The 19,122-nt window shown below is 33.0% G+C and overlaps 3 protein-coding genes across 6 annotated transcripts; 1 reads left to right on the top strand and 2 right to left on the bottom strand.

Moving 5' to 3' along the window:
• Window positions 1-551: 551 nt before the first annotated feature.
• On the bottom strand, window positions 552-7,945 carry LOC110421340 (RING/U-box superfamily protein). The gene is given in 12 exon segments (XM_021434919.2): window positions 552-971; window positions 1,148-1,251; window positions 2,335-2,412; window positions 2,566-2,730; window positions 4,223-4,311; window positions 4,944-5,112; window positions 5,224-5,300; window positions 6,768-6,863; window positions 6,866-7,141; window positions 7,144-7,204; window positions 7,206-7,398; window positions 7,527-7,945. Coding segments are annotated over 11 exon segments (1,380 nt in total). The 5' UTR covers window positions 7,365-7,398; window positions 7,527-7,945; the 3' UTR covers window positions 552-865.
• A 4,416-nt stretch (window positions 7,946-12,361) lies between these two features.
• Window positions 12,362-14,622, top strand: LOC110422061 (protein JAZ7-like). Of its 4 annotated transcripts, none has more exons than XR_002445685.1 (7): window positions 12,362-12,589; window positions 12,969-13,117; window positions 13,279-13,406; window positions 13,601-13,694; window positions 13,799-14,000; window positions 14,102-14,275; window positions 14,396-14,622. XR_002445685.1 is itself a non-coding variant. In XM_021435828.1 (7 exons), the coding sequence occupies exons 1-7, from the start codon at window positions 12,523-12,525 to the stop codon at window positions 14,460-14,462; spliced, it is 723 nt and encodes a 240-aa protein (XP_021291503.1). In that variant the 5' UTR covers window positions 12,362-12,522; the 3' UTR covers window positions 14,463-14,622. The 4 variants fall into 4 exon arrangements, 3 of the variants coding, with proteins under 3 accessions (XP_021291503.1, XP_021291502.1, XP_021291504.1); XM_021435828.1 differs by having other exon boundaries at window positions 13,321-13,406; window positions 14,102-14,159; XM_021435827.1 differs by having other exon boundaries at window positions 14,102-14,159.
• A 795-nt stretch (window positions 14,623-15,417) lies between these two features.
• On the bottom strand, window positions 15,418-18,923 carry LOC110421335 (ADP-ribosylation factor-like protein 8c). Its single transcript, XM_021434911.1, has 6 exons — window positions 18,608-18,923; window positions 17,379-17,460; window positions 17,243-17,275; window positions 17,036-17,157; window positions 16,062-16,223; window positions 15,418-15,955 (listed from the first exon to the last, which is right to left on the bottom strand). The coding sequence occupies exons 1-6, from the start codon at window positions 18,643-18,645 to the stop codon at window positions 15,838-15,840; spliced, it is 555 nt and encodes a 184-aa protein (XP_021290586.1). The 5' UTR covers window positions 18,646-18,923; the 3' UTR covers window positions 15,418-15,837.
• Window positions 18,924-19,122: the final 199 nt, after the last annotated feature.

The following is a 19,122-nucleotide window of genomic DNA, read 5'->3' as shown; positions in this document are numbered from 1 at the left end:
TGTGTAAATGTGCATACCCGTTTTTTGGTCCATGATTAAATAAGAATGATCAAAATTCTTTTCATTTTTCCAGTTACTTGTACCTATCAACTCTTCAATCATAGATGAGCCTTCTTGTTTTACTCGTTTCAAAATTACGAGAGCACTTGTTTTTTAACAAAATCAGTGTAGCTAAAGCTAATCATAATAACAGGAGCATAACTCAACTGAAAGAAGGGCATTTAGTTCTTATCTCTTGGTGGAATGGTTTGCAGACTACACCGTACTGAAATGCAGAAGGGTTTTTCCCAGCTGAAAGGCATGATCCTCACTGTTGAAGAGACAGGAATGGCATCGAGCTTCCCTTGAAAATCCGTCTCAATTATGGCTTAAAATTACCAGTTTTTCCCTATTTAGATACGACGGGCATTCCATGAATGTCATCATGCACTCTGGCCGTAGCCAACACCAGCCTGCAATTGCACTTCAAACCATATTGTTCTAAACCAAAGACCAGCATCAGATTTCTTTCGAGACTCAAAAAAAAAAAAACAGTACAGGGGGCAAAAACATGAAGTAAAAAAAAAGAAAAAGGCTTTCATTTATGCCAATTGAACAGTGACATATGCTGTTAGTACTTAACATGAACTCTGTGTTGCTTAGAGGGCCCATTACATACATTCAACATTTCAAATACAACATAGGAACAGACGGCCAATTTCACTTCTATCCGGTTGTTTCCGTTTCAATTTCTTAGTGGACATGGCAGAACCAACAAACAGTCACATTTACCCATGTCCATGATGATTAGGATACAGCAGCTTTCGGTAAGTATTTTTTGGATCGTCGAAGCGGAAAAACCTCCCCGAATTATACAGCAATTATCTTAGAATATCTGAAAAAACAAACTAGTTGATCCATCACCATACGATCTGAGATCTGCAGGTTTAACCAATGCCCTGCACAAGGGACACGTTCTTTCCCTCTCAAACCTGGAAAACACAAGTGGGCATTCATCCAGATAGTATATGACTAAACTGAACAGAAAAAGGCAAAAAAAAAAACACGCAACAAAGTGCAAACAGAAACTGAAGTTCTTGATGCAGAATCCATCTGCAGAAAATAACAGATTAACACAACATAAAAAGCTAAGCAACAATAAACTAACCACTCTGATACACAATCTTCACAAAAAATGTGTTTACAACGAAGTAGGATAGGAGCATGCATCTTCTCCTGGCAGATAGCACAGAGGTCCCCAGCTGCATTCACCTACATCAGATACATGACAAGTTAAAACAAACATTAATTTCATAAAAGTTAGCAATCACTCTACAAAACACCTTAAAGACCTTTCAAATCTCAACCAATGAATTACAGCAAAAAAGCTACACTGTCCTTTCAAAAATTCAACACAAATCATCTCAAAGGGAAGACAATAAACATTAAGCAATTACAGGTCCAGAACCCTGAATAGGTGTAAACTATGGAGAAAAATGAGTGGTGAAAATATTGAAAACGAACAGGAAATCATGGACCAGTTGTGATGTGAAAGATACTATAGATTGGTTAAAGTTATAAAAAAGAAATCCATGCATCTAGTAAGCACAAACTAGTAAGAAGGGCTTTGCTTCATTCATTTGGTTATACATGTGAAATCAAAGACTTGAGTCAATTTGGTTCTTCAAACACAACACTCCAGAAGACAGCTATTTTCACCACAATTTTTTTTTCTGATAGAAAACTTTAAATAAATGCACAAATATGACGTGCAATTGTAGCCCTAAAAGATCAATTCAAACAGAAAGCAACTCTTCCCTCACTCCTAGGCCCAAATCTGAGATCAACTGGGAAAATAAATGTTCAAGACTACCGAGGCAAAATAAAGACATCTTTCCTCCAATGTAAACCCCCCAGTGGGAAAAAAAAAAGACAGAGAGAAAGAGCATGTTTAATAAGCACCAAATGAAACTATTAGTATGTCAGGGGAAGTCAACCATTTGCAAAGTTTTATAACAGAGAAGATGAAAAATACCAAAAATAACAAACTATCATCAATTTGTCATCAATGTTGCTCCAACAGACAAGATTCTCTTTCTGGTTAAAACATGTTCTTTAAAAAGCTTTCCTCATTTTCTGCAACAAACCCTCAATCCTTTCTCAGAGTCTCAGTCATTTCCTTTTTCTTCCCTTTCTCTCAACATAATGTTCTCAATTTCCTCATTTGCAATAAATATCAATAAGAGCATTTTTTTGGTAAGTAACTATAGCTTGCAAGCAAACAGGCACCTAAAATTGAACTATATATACACATAATATTCGTGTTAACCAAAACCAGAATGAAATCCAGACTACCTGCTCCAATGTCGCATAAGCACCATAATGTACCTCTTTACGTGATAATGCTTTCAATGCAGCAAAGAAGGATTGCACCTGAAATTTGCCAGCCATGTAAGAGACATAAAAGCTTAGGTAGAAAGAGCCATAAGCTGCTTGACTAGCCAGAAAATCCATTTTTTACATCAAAAGTAGATTACTAATGAATCAAAAAGAGCTTAAACAATATATATTCATAGAAAAACATACCTTCTCAACAACAGATGTGAGCTTGAAGGTTAAGTACAACCCTGTCATTAGTGACGAAAAGAGGCTTCCATAGTCTTTGTTTAAGAAGAAACGATACCAAACTGGAGTTGGTAATAAGGCTCGGTAAAGTAGCATCATATACTCAACCAATGTCAGCATTTGACCCTGGGAATGTGTACTTCTTTAGTCAGTATAAAGTGGGAGATAACACACACACACACACACACACACACACACATAGGAGATAACATAGTAGTAGACTGCTATTTCACTGTGGTTGCAGTGACCACAACTACTGTAAGCCACTATATAGGTGAGAATGAGATTTCCAACTATGTAGGTTTTTTATATGGGGTGATCACCTCAAAATCAATGGTGATCTGCACTCAGTAATTAGATCACTGTATTTGATAAGAATTTGGTGACCCTATTTGGCAGTCATCATGAATCACCAAGAGTGATTAGATCACTACCTTGAGCAGTCATCAAGTTCCCATCCAAAAGGATGGATGACAAACCCATCTCCTCCTCCAAATCTTTCTTCCCTCTTTTTCTTCTTTTGTTTCATCCATCAAGCTCGCCGCAAATTGGGCCGAGTTTCTCTCTACTATGGTGTAGGTTTATTCTTTTTACTTTCCAAATTCTTTCTCCATGTTCTTCAGTGCAACTGAGCTCTCATCATTGTCTCTTCTTCTTCATGGCTGCAAGGCACCAACCAAAAATTGGTACTCCAAAATCTTCAATCTTGAGATCTGTCTCAAGGGTTTTGAACTTTTCCTAACAGATTCTCTTTATTTTTAAAAGGGTTTAGATTTGCTAGTTTCAGTGAATTTTTATCAATTTTTTACATTTTAGTGAATAGGGTTTCCTAGATTTTGCTAAACTGTGATTTAAGGTAAATTTATTGAGTTTTCTTGTGCGCATCTATGATGAACTTTAAAGTTCCAGAAAACCAAATGGTGATCTTGATTTTATGGAAATAGTAATCGATATGAGACGAGTAGACTTTCGGGTTTTTTCAGGAACTTCACAGTGACGCAAAGGAGAGAGGGAGAGAGAGAGAGAATCAAATCATCTAGAAAAGAGATGAGAAAGCAAAAAGTGATGTGGCTTAATTTGACTACCATGTATACAGAGCAACTGTACTTTTTGGCCATGTGGCCATACTTAACAGAGGTAAAAGAATCTGTTGGTGCTTTTCCTTTATTGAATGAATTTGATGAGTTAAGTTCCTAAATTGATCCCAATAAAAAGTCATATCCTGAAATGCACATTGGGTGAAAGTTCAAATCCTAAATTAGGCATTTAGCCTAAATATTAATAGCATATGGATTGACATTTTGGCTGTTACTAGTTATTCTACCATTTGATTATCATGATATATAAAAGAGAATAAAATGTAATAAATTACTTTAAATCTAATAAAAGAGAAATTTTTCGTTTCCAATTATTATTATTCAATTTTATAGTCATCTGGAAGAGTTCAAAAAACTTTTCCTTACTGCAATGCCTGTGACTCATCATTTAACACCCACAACGGCCACAATTGTGTTAAGAGCTACATGGATGATTTTGCAGCTGCAACTAAAATTTCAAACTCTAACATACGTACATATAGGCATGCATGTATGTACCATTTATAAATATCGTATCTCACCTGCTTACGGTAGTTTCGGCCTCTACTGTTCTTGTAATACATTAACAGAAAACACTTTAAAACCATTGCTTCCTGTCGAACCAAAGTATCTGAAAGAAGCAAATATTGTGATACTGTAATAAGGAATAGTGCAAAATAATCCACAATAAAAATGGGAAAACAAGCATCAAGAACAGAAGGGCAACGGAAAGTGGGGGAGCAGCACATGTATGCATGCACAGGGAAGGATTTCCAATTATGGTAGTTAATCTATGAATTATCACTAACTTCAGATACAGAGGATATCACTAAAAGTGCTCAGCTAGGAGGTCAGTAAGCAGCAATTTACAACTGACCCATGACTAATCCAAACAACAAATGTATATGGGCAGACAAAGCAATAAAGAAATTTAAAAAAAAAATCTGTTTTCGTTTTTCATGCAAGAAGAAAATTTAGTGAAACATATTCCACTTATAAAAAGAAAAAAGGATCAGGGAAAAAGGTAAAAACAACGAATGAAAAAAATACTATGCTTATTTCTGCCCTTTATTTTCTCAGAAAAAGGAGAAAAGATTGCCACTAAAAATTGTACACTTCCCTACCCTGGAAAGATGCACCAGCAATAGACATCATATCAACACATAAGGCTGCACAACCATCTCCATAAAATGTTTCTTTGCGAATGCAAGAAAATATAAATTGCATTTCAGTTGATAAAGATATTAGTGGCAATCAACCCACCATTAACCATGATAATAAAAATAGCATGCCAGAAAGGTGGAATAGATTTGGGGGGAAGCATCACTAATGGATACAAAAGATCATCATTCCAGTACCACCAGTAGACAGCTATAACATGAAGTGTGAAAGCAAGAGAGATGCCAATCAGAACAGAGATCTTCCTTTCCCCCTGCAGCCACCAAGAGAAGGCATTAGAGACGGTAGAAGAAAACTTTTAACTCCTGATTTGTGAAAGAACATAGGTTCATAGAGAAATGCTGAACACTGAAGTTTACATCACCTTCAAAGCAGTTTGTTTCCGTAAAATGTCATTTGACTTGAACATGACAGCAGCAATCCAAATTGTAACAAAGAAACCTGTTAATCTTTGCAGAAAGCCAAACGTTATTAACTTGAAAAGAACAGTGGTTCAGTTTGGGAAGGCAGAATTAGTGTATAACTCTGAAAAAAAGTTTCATTTTAAGCTTGCAGCAGGGGTAACACAAGAATATACATAAGCCTGAGTGTAATCAGTTCCTCACTCACACATCTATCCCATCATTTATTAGTTAGGCAATGCAAGTTCAAATCAGAAATTATTACAAAGGCATCTTTTAAAAGTAGAGTTTTCCAATTTAAAAAAAAAAAAGTTGTGTTTTCCATTCTCATACAAAAACAAATAAAATATAAACTTCAGAAACATTAACAAAAAACCAGTTTCTAAACTACCTATCTGAAGATAGATGTCAGACACCTATAGAAACAAATGATTGAGCTCATGAACACAAAGTTAGAGTAGAACTCTAATGTCAACCTCAAAAGCAAATTATTTTATGTCAAGCAAGAATGAGCAAGAAGAACAACACAACTCCATAGAAAGAGCATTCAGAGCATACAAAGAATGAATTACACAAGTGAGAAGTGGCGTGAAAGGTGGAAGGCACACTCTGTGCTAGGATCCCTCCATTGCTCAATGAACAAGGTGCAAAACAAGCTCTTCCCCAATAAAGGCATTAATTTCTAAAAAATAACTAATATACGGATAAAAAAATGATTAAACTAAATGACTGTATTGGAAAATATTAAAGAGTTTGCTTCATCACATAGCCTGATGTGTTGCAAAGATAAAGCTTTGTCATAATTAACTAGATGTCATCATCACAACACTAGTTCAATCATTTTCAACAAAAAGTTGAGCATGGATTAAATTTCCTATCTTTTTATCCTTCCAAAGCGAGTTGGTTTTGTACATTTTTCACTATTGTTGGTAAAGTTACTAAAAGAAATTAAACGGATCCAAAAGGAACACTTCAATCAGCACACGCATTTTATATGCCTTTCACCTTAAAGAGGTACGGTTTAGGTGCAAAAGGGGTGCAACTGAACAATTGTGCCCTCCTTGAAGGGTTGTAAAGTGATTTAGTTGAATTTTACTGCACCTGGGAATCCCAGAGAACACTAATAAGCTTTTCATCATGTACACTCATTCAATACTAGATGAAAAACACTAAAAGCTGCTCAGAACTAAAGCCATATCGATCAACTATTTCTCAGGAGGAACTCTCTTCATGCTAGGTTTATCACATTTGCATATTAGTATTATATTTGGGGGGAAAACTACTGAAATTACTCAGAAGCATAGAAGTAAACCATGCACCTAAAATCAAAATTACAGTAAAGGCCAAGTCCAATGAATGTTTGCTAAATGCATCTATGCACCGACCATCGTCTATTCTCAAATATCAAATTATCAACATGCTGATGCTGAATTTTAACAGCTAAACTAAAATCCATGGTTGCAATTGTAGGAGAATACAGAAAAGCACATAAACTGAGATGAATCACCTTGCAAATGTTGGCGGATAAAAACAACTAAGAGAAGCAAAGAGAAGGGCAGAACTTGCTCAATCCACCTAGCAGCCTGCTGAATGTCATATCTTGATAGGAGGAATCTCTGCTATTATTAACTCCAGCCCCACCCCCATCCCCAGCTTCGGCATCAGCAGCACCAACACTCCCATTTGGCGATGACTGGGAAACACCTTCTCCAGTAGCCACCCCGCGATCACTGCTCCTGGAATCTCCTCCCTGACCATCGGACGTTCCCAACCCCAGCGAGACCTCACTCTGAGAAGTAACTTCCCTGAGGTGGCCAACCACCATACCAGAGGCATCCCTCTCGCTCTCATGGTCTCCCGCCCCAATTATCCTAATAGCACCTCTCCATTGTTGGCAAGGGTAGGAGTGGAAGTTTCTAGATTCTGATTGGGGATGAGAGGTCGGTTCTTGGTGAATAGAGCGTGATGTACGGAGAAGACCTGAGTATTCCAACAAGGCTGAAATGGGCGCTTGAATTATATTCGAAGCAGAAAGAATTCCATATCTTCTCGAATTCGTGGAACCACCTCTGTAAGCGTCCGGATTAGTATTTGACGCTTCCATTTGCGTCAATGATGCTGATGCCGTTGCCCTAACCCTAACCATCATATAATCATCTCAGTCAGAACTTCTAATTTTACTTTTCCGATTTAATTCTTGCCTGTTTCCTTGTAAACCAAGAAAACCCAAAAAAAATCTTTATTTAAAACAAATAAATCAGCATACCTTCGACAGCGAAACTCCGTGGAGAAAAATTTCGTCAAGAAAACTAAAAAATCATCCAATAAGAAAAGAAGAAACGTATCCTAACCCTAGAAGACGTTTTCCCTATCGTCGGAGTCAAGAGAGTAGGGAAAAGTCAAGAAAGGAAGCGAAGTGATTTGACTGAATCGGAATGGAATTGGGAGAAACGCCAGCGCAGGCTCAATCGAGGTTGCTGGGACGATCAACCAGTCTTTCGATCGTTGAACGAAAGAGGGGAAAGTGGAAACGCAGAGATAGGAGGAAAAAAACAAAGAGTGATCGACGAATGGTTTCCTTTGATTTGCCTCCTTTTCTTTTCCCCTTCTTGATTTCCTCTCTTTCTTTCTTTCTACCTTTCTCGCTCTCGCGAGGGCAGACAGGGATAAAAGTAAAACGAGAAAAAATTAGTCAACTTGTGTTTATTACAATGCCCGATAATTTTCTTTATTTCTTTAAAATATAGTATTTTCTTCTAGTTTTTTTTTTAAATAAAATTTGTTAGTATTTAAATGATCAAGTTCTGTATTTAATCTTTACATTTTATCAAAATATTAATATAATTCGTATAATAAATCAATTTTTTTCTATTAAAGTTGCTGATGTGATATTAAATAGGCCAACTTGGGTATTTAATTTGGTTGGGGTAGAATTAATGAAAGGTAATATGATATTAATTTGTATTGACTCGACATTTCTTAATTAATAAAAGAAATTGGAAACTTTCCTCATTTTCTCTCCTCTCTTGCTCTCACTAGATCAATGACGACCTCCTCTTCTCTCTTTAAATCCAAAATCCGATGATCGCCATTTGACACCAAAATTCATTGTCAACCACCTCCAGTGTGGTGTAGCAGGTTCCAAGAAAGGCTGATAATCATAAGAAATTTAATTTAATGGTGATCGACCTTCTTGATCAACACTTGATGTTTGGACTATACTACAAGGAATAACTCATCCTGGTTCAGATGTGGTCACAAATCACCATAGGAAGAAAATGCTTTCAATTTATATGTTTACAGTCAATTTTATTCTTACACTCAGTCACCATCATAGAAATCAAGTATTTTTTTTTTTAACAGACAATGAGCTTTTGAACCAAATGCCGAGATAAATTGAAAATAAAAAAAAATTTCCTTTCCAAATATTTGGAAAATGGATTAGTTTTAAGAGTTTTCTTTATTATAATCATTTTTGTTGTGTTAGCATTAATCAGCGTTACCCCATCATGATGATCAATTTCATCTTAATCTGTCAAATGCAATGTCAGAAACTTTTACCAAAAAATTTTAATGATTTTAATGATTGGATTAATATTAATAAATATTAAAAGTATTAGAACTTGATTTTTATAAATTATAATAAATGGATTAAATTTAATATTTAATAAAGTACAAAGACTAAACACTAAATTTGACATATTCAAATTATTTTCTTTGTGCAGATCGAAGTGCTATTTCATGGGGTTGAGTTGTTCACACCATGTATTTGCCGACTATGATGATTAATATATACTTTCGAAGGTAATTTCATTATTTTATTTTTTTTATTTTAAATTATATTATGATAATTTTTAAAAATCAAATTTTTATGTATTTATTTTTTGAATTGATTTTTAATAAAAATATAAAAATTAAATTTGTCAACATAAAAATAAAATAATTAATTTTGTGGAATTAGAATAATAAAATCAACTAATATTTAAAATTTAAACCCTCATGAGCTAGCTATGGCGTTGTTGTGTTGATAAATGTTTAACATTATACAGAAGCGTTTCCAAAGGCCCATTAATTTTGTGGGGCAAAACTCAAAGAATATTGCTCTGGGCGCCATTTAAGCCCAAATACCGGCCAGCCCAATGAATTTTAAATCCAACTGAGATAAAGCCCATTACAAAACAAAGCTTTTTATTTTAGGGGATAAAATGTTTACTCAAGGTTTTTTTCTTTTCTTTACTTTCTCCCAAATTAAGAAGTTTCCGAATAGTAAAAAATTTATAAATTAACATTTGATAAATTAATAATTTTGATCAAATAATATTGTTATCAATTTCAACTTAAAATTAATATGATAAATTAATAATTCGTTAAATTTATAAGATAATATATTTAAAAAGAAACACATAGATCTCATTTAATATATAAATTAATAATCTCCTTATACATAAAAAATATATATATATATGTATATATACATGACTCAATCATGAGGTTTTTGTAAAATATAATTCCAATGTTATTTGTTTCTTCTTAAAATTAATGTCTTTTTGTACCTTATCTCTAACTTTTCTTAATACTTTAAGAAGTTTTGGTGTAATTTTTTCATATTGTAAGAGAAAATTATATAATGTGGTCATTACTTTGAATTATATTTGCACCAGACAAACTCTAGTGCAGAACTATTATTTTCAACCTTATATTCTTTGTCATTTCCCATAATGTTCTTATAATTTGCTTGTCACGAATAATGATAATTCGTAATTTGATAATTAGGTAATATTCGTATAATCACAATACACAACACATATATCAAATTTAATGTTTTAACAAAAGAATCTTGATGAATTAATTTTTTATCAATTAATATAAAAATTATTAAATTATCAATTAAATAATATCTCGACTAATTAATAAATTTCATGTTCTTATAATGTTGTAAACGAACAATGAACATAGTACTAATTGTTCTTCTTCTAATAGTTATGTCTTATGAGCCAATATTTATTGGCTCATAAGACATAACTATTAGAAGAAGAACAATTAGTATGGATAATGTTTGATAATATGCCAAACAAAGTTAAACAAGTCATTTTGTAAGATGTGAACCAACTGTAACTATTTGCTATTAAACTAAGAGAAAGGAGTCTATTGTTATGTAATAGAGAGCATGTTGGGAAGGTACTTCTTTTCCTCCTCATGAATTTTGTCTCATTGGATTTTTCCATGAAAAATATTTTAACGAGACTTTTCCTTTATGCTAGGGGCAGTATTGTGATTATCATATGAGGGGCTCTAATATATTTAATTTTTGTTAAATCATATTGTAATACATGTTACGGTGATGATTAATGAAATTCATTTTTTCTTGAAACAAAAAACAAAGGGAGTACAATTAAAAGTTGTAAAGTTAATTGGCTCAATTCTTTGTTTTGTTAATAACTCTACGAGAAGAAAGTTCATAACCAAAACAACGATAGAGGTATGAATCAAAATGGGATAATTGTTTTAGATACTTATTATGTATAGAAATAATTTAGGTAGTTGGACGTCGCTTTTTTCTATTTATGAAATAGTTTGCAGAATTTTTCGACCTAAATATAGAAAGAAATCATATAATGCCAAAGAAAAGGCTGATGTATCTGTCCTGCATTAGCCCACATGTCCTGCTCACCGACGGTGTCACCGGAACTTGATTGCTTGGGCATCTTTCATGGCGCGTGACCATCACTGCTTTTTCCCGGGGGGAAATCGCCCATTTCTCTGAGGTGGCAATTTCTCTGAGCATTTTATAGATTTATTTACCCTTATTTTTAATACGGTTAAGAACCTCCGGACTTTTATTGAATTTAATTTTTTTTAGCAAGATTTTAAAGGGGTATTCTTTCTCATCCGATTCACAAGAAAACGGACTTCCCTTTCTATCAACCTGATTAATCCGTACAGGTATTTGAAATATTTTATTTATTTATTATTAATAAAAAATATTTATTTATTTGTTTATTTATTAGAGGGGGCGTGGATAAAAACACTAAGGCCAAGGCCCAAGTTCACAGTCCTCGACTTGTCTGCTTAGGTTTACCTGTAGTTGAACTTTTAATTTATTATTTAAAAATAATATGTCATAATTTTTTTGAATTATTTAAAAATTTTTATTTTTTTATCATGTTTAATTAAAATTTTATATTTTTGTATTTAGTCAAAAATCATTACAATTAATTATTAATTATTATTAATTAAAATATCAATTAATATTTTATATTTAAATGATATTAATATGAAAAGTGTTATTATGTTACATCAACATATTATGTTAAAATATTAAGTAATAAAAAATAAAAAATAATATTTTAATTAATAATAATTAATCAACTATTAATCATAATAATATATTTAGTTAAAAATAAAATATAAAAATTTGATTGAATGTAATAAATAATAATTTATTTTAAATTTTTTAAAATAATTTAAATATTTTTTTAAAAATTATGTTTATTATTTATTAAGATGTTGTTAAATAGAGGCCTTTAGGGAGAAAAAAAGAAATTTTAATGTAAAGTGTTATAAGATGTAAAAAACTAATAATTGATAGTTCTTTTTTTAATTTAATTAATTATAAATAATATAAGACTAGATTTTATTGGATCAAATTATTATTTTAGAGTAAAATAAATAAATAGAATAAACTAACGTTTTCATTAATTGAAAATAAAAAATAAAAAAAGAAAAAATGAAATCAAGTGAAAGAATTGAACCATATAAAAAAGAACTATTGTGAAACAATACAGGTCTCTTTATAATTTTAAATATATATATATTACGGAGTAAATTTTTCGAAAAAATTAATCTAGTTGTTTTTTAATTTCGGCCAAAAGCATATATTAATCGTTTATCAAAAGAAAAAAGTAAGCAAAATTGGAGAAAATGAGTGAGACGCATGAATTTGCGCGCGGGGGTGTAGTTGGGAGGAACAGCTAGGTCTGCATGTGCTGTACCTGTCAAGTGATGTAGCCTCATGTGTCACTTGTCCATTTGTAATTGGGAAAAGACAGAGAAGAAAAAGGGACATCTCTACTGACTACTACAGTACAACTCCTCCTGAATTCAAAACCCCAACGGAGCTATCCTTGTTCTTCTACTTCTATGATTATTCTTTTATAATCTATATCTATAAATATTCTACAGACAACTCATTGGGCTTTTCGTATACTGTTTCTTTTCAATATTTTAATTTTTTTTAGTATTTATTTATCGAAGACTCTGCAATGGAGAGAGATTTTCTGGGTTTGAAAAAGAAAGAGATTACCAGCAATAATATATTCAATGAGTCGGGTAAATTACCTTTCTCTTGAATTATTTCTTTTGCATAAAAAAACGTTGAGATATATCGAATTCTTATTCCACTCATTTCCTGATTAATTAATTTCATATTGTAATGTTTATGTATTTTTTTATTTTATCTATATAGTATTGGTTCTCTTTTTTACCTCTTTTCGCCGCGTCTTGCGTTCAGCTCTCATAAAGAAAGAACACGTTTGAATTTCCAAAACTACGGCGGTCTAGGAGGAAGAACTTATTCTACTTTTGGTTCTAATATCATCAATTGAAACTTAAACCAGGATTAAAGAACTAGCTAGCTACGTTACATAAAGCTTTTTCTTCTTCTTCTTCTTCTTCTTCTTTCGAGTTTTGAGGCATTAATACTGGACAGTTGGCGGCATGCAACGGTGGTGGTCGGAAGACTCTTCTACGTCCCAATTTCAGCCTTTCGGAGCTACTCAAGACAATATGCGAGACACCCTCACTTCTCCGGTCTATGCTTTTGATTTTACTTATAACCCTCTATCTACTTTGCCTAAGGTATCCAATTAATTATCACAAGACTTTTAATTAGATCAGGCGTTTCACAAAATAAATAAATAAATAAATATATAATTAAACCTTACACATATATGTTAATAAATCTTTCTTTAATTAATTTCTATTTATATATATCTATATGTTGCAATTTGATTTGGCAGAGGAGCTTCAATAGTACTACGCCATGGAAATTCCCTTTTCAGGAAGAAACAATTCCGACCAGTATGCAGTTTCTTGGAGGGTTTCCATTTGCGGAACGGTCTGCGACATCAAGTCCAACTGACCCAAGGTGTCCAATTAAATACTTAAAATCACATATAGCTGCTTCTGGTGATTGCTTTTGGTACTAATATTTGATTTGAAGAGAAAACAAATTAACATAACGAGAGGATATTGGGAGAAAAAAACTGAGATTAAAGTGTGTAACCGGCCTATTATTATGAGTATAAGCTAGCTGCATTTTAACACTTCACACATCTGCAGGAACAAATCCAAGCAAGTAGAGGCAGCTGATGATCGGTTAATTATCGTTTACGACAATAAAGTCCATGTCTTTGAGGATATTTCGCCAAATAAGGTCGACCTCCCTGATGGGTTAACGCAAATTTTCTTGTGTATTCTTCCTCTCTATAGCTTTTACATGAAAAATGATTTCCTTTTTTATATTACAAATTGGTGCAGGCTGAGGCCATCCTGCGTTTGGCCAGAGATGAGCACTACTCTTTCCTGACGGTCGATGATGATCGGAAACAAGTAGTACTGCCGGAGCAAACAACGCTGGACCTTCTCTGTAGGACCAGCAATAGCAACCAACATGCACTTGACCCTCCTTCAATCATCAATTCCTCAACAGAATCTGCCTCGTACACTTATTCAGCAATAAGTAATTAGAAATTATATTTGATACTACTCGTTTTCATCCTTAATTGGGTCATTTGGTGTGAGTTTTCTTACTTTTTTTTTTTTTAATTTTTTGCGGTGCAGCTCTGCCACTGGCTCGGAAAGCAACCTTGGAACATTTTCTGGAGAAGCGCAAGGACCGGTTTGTTTTACCAACTTTTTAATTGTTCCCCAAATGCATATACGAAATCACTTTAACCAAAAAGGAAGAAAATGAAAGCATACTTCAACTCCAATCTCTGTCTGAACATTCAGCAGGTGAAAATGATGGACAGATTTGAGTTTCCTTATCGAAGCTTGCCTTGTCAATTATTTTACCTTCATTTTTCATTATGTAATTTCTCATTACTTATCTTCAGCCATATTTGACTTTTGCAGATTGACCAACGGTATGTTTTACAAGTTCATGAAGACGGTGCTCTACAGTCCCGAGTTGCTGAAATGAAATTCCTTCACTAGAGAAAACAAAGCTAGATGCTGTTTATGTTACAGCTATCCAGCCCAATAATGTCACATTCTTTGTTAATTTTCTCATGCATTTATGATATACTCTTAATTCTTTGTTATTGTTCAGTTTAATCTATGGGCAAATGTATATTTTCTTTTGTTGTGTGATCGAAATTTTAATTATTTAATGTTGTTTTTAACAATGAATTACTAGACAAGGAAAATAAATGGAAAGTCTCACAGCCTGTTTGTTGTATTCCTATCATGTTATACTACACTCCAAGCACAACGTAATTAAGGATAAGTGTAAACAAATTCAACAAACAAGTAAGCTAAACCTGAATTTAAACACACACACACACATATATATAAAAGGTAATAGCTAAACAAAATGATTAAATACATAAATGAGTAGAACTTCTATTCTAGTAATTAGTTAATTAATTAACTAAAATAAATAGCTACAAAAATAATTAAGTAAATAAACATTAATTTTTCATTTCAAGAATAATATTAGTAAATATAATATTATTCTGATATAAAAATAATTATTTTGTAAATATATAATAAATTATATAAATAAATAGATACACCATTATAAATGAATAAAGAAATCCATAGACAAGAATAGATTTATATAATCATATAAATAAATACCTAAATATATAATCAATTCATTTAGTAAACAGATAAATACAAAAATAAAAGATACAAGCATGATTAAATATGTAAAATAGAAAATATATAAATACATAAATAATTATACTTTGGTAAGTTCCAAAATGTGTAATATATGATTATTACATTAAACAATAGTTATTATTTGATATAAGAATAATAAAGATTAAATTTGTTATTCGCTATATCTTTTACTTCCCAAAAATGGTCTTAAGTCACAACCTCTGTAAATTATATGATCAAGACTAACATGTTAGTTTTAAGAAACCTGCATGTTATCAAAATGCAGCACAAGGGCACAGACCTTATTATTTAGGAGTAAAACTGGCAAAAGCCAGACTTGCAAATCAACAAACAATACAAATAATCTCAAGTCCCAGTTTCATTTGGATTTGAATCTGGATCATCAGGAGAAACTAATCGATTACACAGCTAATGAACTTAAATGGGAGGGACTGCAAGCACATAGCCTACATCAATTGTTCCAATGCTCTACATCATGCTTGTTTGGAGTGTGACCAAAAACTGGGCCTAAATCCTTCCAGCAGTTTATAAAACACTTATTTGGAGCACAAATATCATAAATTGAAGGAAATTCTGCAGGAAAGATTTACCAGAGTTTCTGCTTGTAGATGCAGGGCGTTTCCTTCCATCATTTCGCAATGGGGCAAAACAGCAGAATATTGCACCACTGATTATTTTGCAGTTCTTGAGTGCTTGATTAGCCAATCAATGACAACATCTATATTTACAGAATCTTTGCATGAAATCATATAGCAGCACACCTCTCTATCAGTGACCGATTCAAGACCTCTGAGAAATAAAAATTAACAAAACATTAAAGCTAGAAATTTTGCCAAGACAAATCATCAATGAAGAGAAGACAAAGACAACTTCTAGCAAAGCTTCAATAGCTTACAGCTGATCCACCAAAGCTTGCTTTGAAAGAGCTTCTGACTTATCAATTTTGTTGCCAAGAACAAGCAAAGGAATTCCACTTAAGGAAGGTTTTGTCAAGAGATCATGTAACTCAGTTCGGGATATGGGAACGCCGTCTCTATCAGCAGCATCAACTACGTATCTGCCATTTAAATAAAAAAAAAGGAACATTAAATACATCAGAAAAGTAGCCAATAAAATGTGAAGGACTGCTGGTTCCACCTCGATACAACATAACATGAATTTACTAACATTAAACCTAATTATAGAAATTTTAAATGTATTTAATATACCCTGATAAAATTCTGATTTTGTTTTCTTTCTATCTTCTTGGTTACATGAAAGAGAAAGAAGTTTTCAGTTTTCTATTTCACTGAAACAGAAATAAGACAAGTGTCACATGTGAACTGTATGAAGAATGCAATACTTGAAACTTAACATGCTCCTTTGATTATATCAGCAAGGCCTGCCATCAGTAGTGGTTGAAAGATAAAGAATAAAAAATAAACATATGTCAATGAGAAGTCACTTTCATCTTGTCCCCAACAAGAGCTGTGAGTGTTCACTACTCAAATAAAAATTTGATAAAAATTTTTTGTTCAGCTATCATGGTAGGAAGAGTCAAAATAGATTGTATCAAGAAGACGTTCTAAAGTTTTTCCACAGATATAATTCCTAGTTATGAGCTAAAATAAGCTTTCAACTAAAATGTGCACCATAAAAACATGAATCCAGCGAAGTTACTGCAATGAAGAACAGGAATATGCTTAATAAACTATCAGGCCACTTTTGAAGTCTGTATTGATTCCAAAACATGAAAAGTCACAACAGCACACACAGTAACAGATGTTTGCTTCTGACCAAATATGAGATCATCCTGAGCAGCAAATACAGATGTCAAAAGTTGATGGATATATGATAAACATAGTAGATTAAGTGACTGAGAAGCATTACACAATAGCAGAGACACCACGACAGTAGCGCTCCCACATGGTACGAAACCTCCGTTGCCCTCCAAGGTCCCATAGTTTTATTGTCACATTACCCTTTGTAACTTTTCTCATATTAAATCCAACCTGGATTCCACATTTGAAGTATTTAATTTAAGACGTTTTCTAGGAGAATCATAACAAGTGATTTGTCCAAGGAAAAGACACCTACAGTTGGAATCATGTCTTCACTATAGCCCCCTGTCTGGTAAACATTAAAAAGTAAAGTTGAGATAAAGCCACTAAGAATACCAATTATATCAGCAGGAAAAGAAAATAAAAGAAAACAAATATTCAGTGTCACTCACTGCAATGGCATTAACAAGAGAAGTTTTTCCTGCATTCTGCAGGCCAACAAGGGATAGCTCCATTTCCTGCTTAAAGAATAAGCTGCCAGGCAAATACTCAGTAAGAAGCACAGAAGCACTTCAAAACAAATCTTCACACCAATAATTACCTCTAAGCAAACTAAACAATGAAAATTGGTGTTTGTTTTCTAAAATGATTTCACAAATTCAAAGCATGAATGAGAATAGAAAGTTCGATGGCATGGCCTACCCAGGCATTACAGAATCAAAAAATAGAAGAAGATAAGGGAGCTAATGACTATCATAACTCAAAGCAATAGAAGATACACCATTTTTTGGTCAAGACTAAAAAAGAAACCTTTAGTGCCATACATTTTCTACATTTGCATTAACTTTGTTGTCTGATAATTGCAAAACAAGCTGCTGCAGAGAAAGTCAAACCACATATTAATCTTGGTCACAAATGCCTATAGCGTCTAGCCATACCCATTTTGCAGAAACCATTTTCAGTTTACCATTTATTACTTCACAGACACCTATAATATTAGTAAAACCTTACTAATATAAAAGCAAAATGTGACACAAGAATTAAACACTGTAACTATGCCCACTAAGACTCCACCACCTTGACTCTCTTTGACTTAAAGGGCCTATCACACCTCTATAACAATAAATCCTCACTGAAGAGGGTCGAGGGGGAGTCTCACAATTTTAATACCTCTACTTTTCCCCAATATAACATCTACCTTAAGTCCAAAGTATGAGATATAAAGTTTTCCAGAATCCACCCTAAGTTCCCCGCAGAAACGCTGACGAAAACACCTTAGCCCGTCAAACTATAACCCATCCTTACATGGTCGTACATAATTAATTTTGATATTTCTACTGATTTTCCTTAATAAATTAATCGAATATAAATTAAACCATATAACTCATACATAGTACGCTACTAAAATAAATTACAAGTTATATATTATTCATTTTTCACTAGCTAAAGGTTTCCAGAATGTAACAATTTCCCAAATCGTTTTTCCTGATAATTTCTAATCACGTGCCATGACTATTGAACTTGAATATCTTTTCAAACGCTAAGATTAAAACAACTAACTCATAATTGCTACATTGTTTTTTTTTTTTCATATTTAAGCGAACTAATTAAAAATTATTATATGAGAGAGCTGAACGCCAAAGGTAAACTAAAATCCAAGAGAAAAGGAGAGGGAAATTACCTGCGGAGCCAATTGAGAAGAGAATCCCACAAACCCATTAGAGAGAATTGGAGCTATTGGCGTTTGCAGGCGAAGAGAGATAGAGAAATAGAGAAGGAGAAGCTCCACAAGGAAGCAAGCGAGAAGGGAAGAAAGGTAGCCCAGGAAACTTCGCCAAGCAAAAGGTATCTGGGTTTGTCTCTACTCTTGGATGTTCTGTCGGTTTTCTCTTGTTTTTGTCTTCGTAACTGCTGTCCAAAGTGACACCGAGATTGGGTTAGCCGTCTAGGCTGTGTGTTTGGCCCGATTCAGATCGGATCGGGGAATGTGTTTTACGTCCAAGTCTAATCTGGTTATATTATTATAACTAATAAATAACATATTATATTTAAAATAAAATATTATTTATTTTTAATAATAAAATAATAATTAAATGAGCCCGTTGAGTCGAATTTGAGTTTCACTTGTAAAAATGGAGGTACGATAGGTTTGTTTCAAACTAATTAATTGTAAAAAAAAAAAAATCACACCACGAA

This window comes from Theobroma umbraticum, unplaced genomic scaffold, assembly GCF_002168275.2.
Source record: "Theobroma umbraticum cultivar Fairchild unplaced genomic scaffold, ASM216827v3 scaffold_130.0, whole genome shotgun sequence".
Lineage (NCBI taxonomy): Eukaryota > Viridiplantae > Streptophyta > Magnoliopsida > Malvales > Malvaceae > Theobroma > Theobroma umbraticum.
This window is presented reverse-complemented; position numbering and strand designations above follow the sequence as displayed.

Coding starts and splice junctions, on each gene's coding strand:
- LOC110421335 (XM_021434911.1), bottom strand. CDS start 18,645: ATGGGTTTGTGGGATTCTCTTCTCAATTGGCTCCGCAG. Junction 17,461..18,607: donor CTTCTCAATTGGCTCCGCAG/GTAATTTCCCTC, acceptor TTTGCCTGGCAG/CTTATTCTTTAAGCAGGAAA. Junction 17,276..17,378: donor CTCTTGTTAATGCCATTGCA/GTGAGTGACACT, acceptor AATGTTTACCAG/ACAGGGGGCTATAGTGAAGA.
- LOC110422061 (XM_021435827.1), top strand. CDS start 12,523: ATGGAGAGAGATTTTCTGGGTTTGAAAAAGAAAGAGATTACCAGCAAT. Junction 13,118..13,278: donor CTCTATCTACTTTGCCTAAG/GTATCCAATTAA, acceptor TTGATTTGGCAG/AGGAGCTTCAATAGTACTAC. Junction 13,407..13,600: donor TCAAGTCCAACTGACCCAAG/GTGTCCAATTAA, acceptor ACACATCTGCAG/GAACAAATCCAAGCAAGTAG.